General features: G+C 36.3%; 1 protein-coding gene across 1 annotated transcript in view; it reads left to right on the plus strand.

Moving 5' to 3' along the window:
- The window catches only part of CAMKMT (calmodulin-lysine N-methyltransferase), a 217,507-nt gene extending 211,453 nt beyond the window's left edge, over positions 1-6,054 (plus strand). The window contains exon 11 of the mRNA XM_017811780.1: positions 1,256-6,054. Within this exon, the coding sequence (XP_017667269.1) occupies positions 1,256-1,333 (78 nt within the window). The 3' untranslated portion in view covers positions 1,334-6,054. The remainder of the gene's footprint in view (positions 1-1,255) is intronic.
- Positions 6,055-6,591: the final 537 nt, after the last annotated feature.

A 6,591-nucleotide genomic window follows, 5' to 3' on the forward strand; every position in this document is an offset into this window, starting at 1 on the left:
AGTTGAGAAAATTCCAAGGTACGAATAAAATATAGTCTTGCTTCAAGCAGAAACTGCCAGGATAGAATGAAACTGGTTGGTAATCCTGTGCAAACAAAGTGAACCACCTGCGTAAAGTTAGAGATCTTGGGAAGCAGATTGTCGTTACTTTAGTAATTATACACAAACACTTCTGTGTAAAGTGGATTAGAATTTAAAGAATAGATCAGCTTTAGGTTCCACTATGAAAAAGGAAAAGTGTGTTAATTGCTCATAGACAGTAGCTTACACAGAGGCACTTCACAGCTGAAGAATATGATATGGAAAAGACTTTTGTTTAAATAACACGAGCAATGTTGTGACACAGACCAACTAAAATCCTTAATGCATGGCAAGGAAAATAAAGGCAAAACAATATGGCATAAAAAGAGTTCTGGCTTTAAATGTAGTATTTGGGGATGTCATTTGTGTCAGACACAGCTAAAGGTGCTTTTTTTAATCTACGTTTCTTCTTTGTATTAAATATATGCAAATATTTTTATGTGAAGTGATTACAAAATATATTACATATGAGTAGTTTCCACATACTTCAGTTTAATATGTGTATGTATTAACCAGGATACCTAAGAAAATAAAATTCATTTTTTTTTAGAAATATATTCATTTAGTGTAGATTAGAAGAGCACATATAATGTCATCCCTAGCAGTTGGAATTATACCACTCTAAGCATCAGGTTATAATTCCCTCTTACTAAAAGAATTTTTTAAATTAAATAGAATTAATAAATGAGCCCATCAAGAACTGCATTACAGCTTTGCACTTATATAAACCTTCAGGAAAGATTATGATATTTCAGATGTCTGAAACAGTTGTCGATCTTAAATACCAAATATACAGCAGTAGTTAGGCTGATTAGGGATAAACTTTTAGCCTTTGTTCTGAAGTTCCTTGCTTAGTGGAATTAATTCAGGCCTTAAATCTCACTTGAATATAATTTATTTAGTACAGCAACATGGGACCTCACTTTTTTTATAAGTAGTGTTCAACTATTTATTGCATGAATTAGTTTGTCTACAAACTGACCAACTCCTGATAATATTTGACATACGGTTCCATACCTGTGATAGTATTTGACGTTAAGATATTTTTGTAGTTATTAAATGTTTAATCTTTAGTAGTATCATTTGTACCCAGAAATATACTTAAGCAAGCACTGTCAGTATTTCAAAAATGCTTTCATAAAGTTTGCTCACTTTATCCATTTTTTATTTGCAGTTGAAAAATGAAGAAAAAGATACATATGAGGAAAACCTCCATTACCCTTTTCTTCTCATTTTAACCAAACACAGATAGAAGATGACACCTTTTTTTGTTTTAAGATGGACTACTGAAAATTAATCCATGTATGTGAATGGTCAGAGAGTTCATTTTCCCCCACTTATGTTCCTGACTCATCATTCTAATCTAAATTCTGAGGAAGATATCGTGGCTTGTTTTACAGAGTGTAAACATTGAGACATCTTTTTTGTATCATTTTAGAACTTATTTTTCCAGTTATATTCCAGCCTAAAACTGATCAGACTTCACATTTATGCATTAACAAAGGTGTAAAGCTCGCTTCCTTCTCTTTTGTGCCTTTAAACTTGCATGTACTTTGTTAATCTGTTTAAATGCTATTTTTGAGGTGTATTTGAAAATATATGAAAAATATACTTTGTGGGCTTATATAACTGCTTGTAAAGAAGTGAATGCATCGACATTTAACTAGTAAGGAAATAGTTGTCTAAAGATCTTTTAAAAGTGCACCTATTGAATACTTGCATTTTTCTGCTTTTTTTAATTTCACTGTTGATTTTTCTATCCATGATTGGAAAGTCCTCATTTGCTTCAGTGTTGAAGGCTTTTTTTCTGTATGTGTGGATGTATGTTTTTTTCCAGCAGGACTTTTCTTCCTGTAGATGTATAAGAAATTATGCATCAGACAAAAGCCTCATAAACTGACCATTTGTCCTTTGGACACAATAGCCTGCCCAGCCCCTCTGCTCCTCCTCTCCAATTATGTGTGATTAGTCTCAGTGTGTTGTGTCAAGAAGGGGGAGTGTGCTGAGTGCTTATTATCTGTTTAGGTACAAGAAGAGCACATTTAGGTTCTGACTATGAATGGAAAGTGAGCCTTTATCAGGACTAAAATCTAAATGCTACTATCCTAGAAATGGCTTTTAAAAAAACACATCTTTTTTTGATAATATAACAGCCAAAGGATTTTATAGTGTAAGAAAACTATCTCCCTTGAATTAGTTTATATTGGGATATATTGTGGCCCACATTTTTGATAAACATTTAATGTGATTTTTCTTGTTCTTGGAAAGACAAAAATCCTACAAAGAAACAGGAGCAATATCTGATTTTCTTAACAGTTTAACAGACCATTTTAATGACTTCTCAGAAACAGTCTCTTAAACCGCGACACTTTTAAAATGTTGAAAAAAGAGAGAGGCAGAGGCCATGACTGAGAGAGGAAGGTACTAGATGCAAGCAAGTGTAGAGAATCATGCTGAAGTACATTAATTAAAAGAACTGCAATGCGGGAATAAGCATTCTTCCATATTTAACAAATTGGACAGTACATAAACCACAAGCTTGTGAAAGTCCCTTTCTCTTCGTTCTTCTTCTCAAACAGATTTCTTCACTACCGGTTTGCATGTCCTTGTATTCAGTACTTTTTATGCTCCATTAGAGCACCTAGATGGATCTCAGAAGGCATAGGTCAAGTCGCAGTTAGATCATACATTTCTTTCTCACAAAAACTTGAATTGCAATGCCAAGTGATGGGCTAACATCACAATAACAGCAATTTATTCCTCTTTTGATAAAAAGCAGCCTATTCTCGGTGTTAGATAAAGACCAGGGGCAATGCAAACCAACCATTTATCCTAGAACTGAGTACTATGTCCCTGCTATAGCTGGTATGAGTCTCATATTCAAACTCCTGTTGGAAAATACTTGTCTGGTAAGAAATCAAAAGCATTTAGGAGTAATTTGAAATTGCTGTGAAGATGGCTTTAGTTTAATTAGTTTCGTTTTGTTTGTCCCACACAGCAGTGTCTTTGTTTCTCTAAAAACATGTACAAGGACATCTTCATAATCAACAAAGCAGTGTGAAAAATAGCTCAATATTAAAATTTGTGAACCTTTTATTTTTGAGAGGGCTTGAATGTCTGCTGTACAGTAATCTAATAAAGATCGTTCGTTACCAAAAATAGAAGCAGCATCATTGAAAATTGTGGTTTTAGCTCTAAGAAGAAAAGAGTTTTACTCAAATTAGTAGCTGATAATTGCTTTTTACTTCTTTAGTGTCTGTCGTTTGAGTTGAAGGCTTTGCACAGGTGCTGCGATCCCTAAAGTGTGTAATTGATGGCTTGTTTACCAAAGATGCATTTAGGCTTCATCCTGCAAACTCACGTTGGAGCTCCACAGGCAGTAAAGTTACTCATCTACATAAGTGCTTGCAGGTTTGGTCTGTGTGCACATTTTTAGAGGTATATAAGCAAGTTCTTGATTTTTCTGTTTTAACATGGGTATTGAAAAGTCACAGATGTAGTATTTACATGAGGCACTAGAAGTGTTCTTTTTTTAGAGACATCTCTCAGAGTCCCTTGTGTCAGTAGGGATTTGAATTGTTTCTGAGCTCTTAAATTTTAATAAAAATACAGTGTTTATTAATACATCAAATATCTTTTCTAAGAAAATGTTCAGCAGTTTATCAAATCATGCTTATAAAATATATCAGAGCCTTTTATTTGGTGTTTTAACTAGTCTCTGATACTTGGTATATTTTTAATTATATAGTTTACAGTGTTCTATTACAGAATGTTGAGCTTAATTACTTTGTGTTTGTTAAGAAGTTGAAGTTGAATGATGCTGTGCAAGAGCTATGCTGGCTTCGCCGAGAATGGAAATGTTAGGCTGATGCAAGTTTGCCTTCACACATGTTGGTAGTTCTTACAGCAATGTTGTGTCTTCCTCCTTTCTCAGAGAAAAGTAGGCATCCATTCCCCTGGGCACAGCCCTTATGCACCTGGTGCCACTGGCAGCAAGTTGTGTGATCTTCAGGATATAAAAGATCAAGAAAAAAGTGTTCCATTTCCTGCTTTGAGATATGGCAAAGGCTTTCTTAAAAATTACAAACTCATCCTATCTGATAACATTCTGGAATAATGGGACAAATCTTTACATTTGGGAAATAAGTCTGATTTGAAATGACAAATGTCTAAAGAGTGTGAGATAAGGCAGAAGAACTTACTATCCCAGGTACCAGTCCAGCTTCAAAATCCTTATTGGACAAGTCATTTACAATTTCCCTGAGGCTTTAATGGCTACATGTTTGCGTGAGGAGGGAAGCGGGATTAAAATTGTTTCCCCCCCCAAAGGCATCCTTACATCTTAAGCCTGGCTGCATACGGTTTATCAAGTGTTATATCTCCATTACAACTCTCCTTCCCTGTTCCCTGAACAAAAGAGGATGCAGTGGGTGGAGCTTTTGATCCTCCTCTTGATATGGCAGGTGGCACAGCTGATATGGCAGGGGGAAGAGGGAGAAGGCAGCAACACATGCAAGTCAAACAGAGCAGTGTTTTATTACCCACTCTCCTAATACAAGAGGGGAATAACTAGGTCCTTGTGTTTTCACAGGGCAAATTATAAATGCATAGCTTTAGCCTGAATTTATGGTTTTTTATGCGTGGTTTTCTTCTTCTTTACATCAGGGAATGAGCAGTGATGTCAAACTGCAAGTTCCTTTATAACTCTGGTGAAATGTTTTGAAACACTAGTAGAAAGTGCTAAGACAGCATGCATCAGTGGTTATGTCTAAACTTTTTTCTGCACAACCTTGTCATCTCATGTTGTTTCCTCAGAAAGAAACAATTTTGTTGCTTTTTTTCTTTTTATTCACATTTTAGATTGTCCTGAGTCTGATCAAGATAGATTGATTAAGATGGATTGTCATGCCTCCACTGTCACAAATCGGTTGCCTAACATTGGTTGTAAGCACACCGGTATCTTTTGAAAGATTGTTCTAAAAGCTGATTTTCAATATGATTCTCATCTGCAATGCAACAGCACTTACTTAACCCAGCCAAAATGAGGGCACTTTGATGTGAAATCCCATAAAGCTATAAGAAAGTCAATACATGACTCTGCAGCTGAATGTGTAAGTAAAGGCGGGATCCCCCTAATTCCTCGTATGGGGGAACCTAAGGCACAGCCAGTATTGCTGTCTCCTTTGCCTACAGCCATTTAGAAATTAGGCAATGCACTCTATAACTGACCCCAGATTTTGTGAGAGCCAGTGCTGCATCTCCTCTACAAGATCCATCTCCCTCTCCGACCTGTGGACTCTGTTCAAACAGCTGAATGTAACAAACCTAACTTTTCTTTCCCATTTTTAAAGGGTTTAGCCTATTACGGCTCCTTGCTTAGTCAGCAGCTGGCTTGCTGCCAAAAAGCCCAGCATATTGTTGTGGCTGGGTAAAAGCTGGATATTTTCCATCGCTGTCCAACAGCAGTATTGGATCTTCATTGTCTTCCTGTGTGTAAAGTGTGTGGAAAGTAGAGGGAAGATGCACGAAGCGGTAGTCCAGATGGCATTCCACAGCCTGAGAAGAAACATCTTGACCCTCGGATCTGGGTTAAACTCAACAGATGCCAAGCCCCCAAAAACAAAGAGCTGTTGTGGCTGACGACAGCGAAGGAGCGATAGGCCTTTAGTAATAAAAGTATCTTTTATTTTGGATGCATTTCCCTGCAGATAACCAACACAGTGTCGCTTGTAGAAGATTGCTTATTAAAAAAAAGCAAAAAAATGATGTTTCTCTGCATTAGGCACTGTTGCCCTTTAGTTGTAAAATGTTGCCCCTGGGTGAGGGTTATGCTCGCAGAAAGGATTGGAACGTTCAGACTGTGCTGTGCCCTGCCAGAGCCTGTGTGCCAAAAGACCTGTTATTTTTCCTGACTCCGACTCCAATTAATGTACTTTTTAAATGATTAAACATATCATGCTGTGACTTCTGAAATGTCAACAAGCTTCGAAACTTGGGAGACAGGAATGTAATAAAATAGGTAATAGGAGATTCAATAGTTAATAGAGACTCTGAAGTGTGAGTGTATACAGTAGCCGTATATTGGAAACTGTGCAAATGAAGATGGCTTGGTATTGCAAACTGAGGAAGAAAATTGTTTTTAATTAGCACCTTCATAAGAACTGCTGATTAATACTGTTTGGTTTGGTGAAAAGCTTTCAGCTGAGTAATTTGTACAGCCATTACAACAGTTTTGTTAGACCAGGACTCCTGTTGTTAAACACAAACAGCAGATGATAATGGTGGAAGATGAGTTTGTCATGTAACAATTTACCTTATTGAAAAAAGCTTTATATAAAACCCAATACAGTAGGTACCAGCAGAAATCACATATTTTAAATCCTTTCAAGATTGCAGTGTGCGATGCTAGTGTGTTTTTTCATGGACGAGAAACAGATTTTATATCATTTATAAAATTATATATACAATTTAAAGGTGTTGTAGCAGGGACAGACCACTTTACTGGTAATG

Source organism: Lepidothrix coronata, unplaced genomic scaffold, assembly GCF_001604755.1.
Source record: "Lepidothrix coronata isolate B3197 unplaced genomic scaffold, Lepidothrix_coronata-1.0 Scaffold33, whole genome shotgun sequence".
NCBI lineage: Eukaryota > Metazoa > Chordata > Aves > Passeriformes > Pipridae > Lepidothrix > Lepidothrix coronata.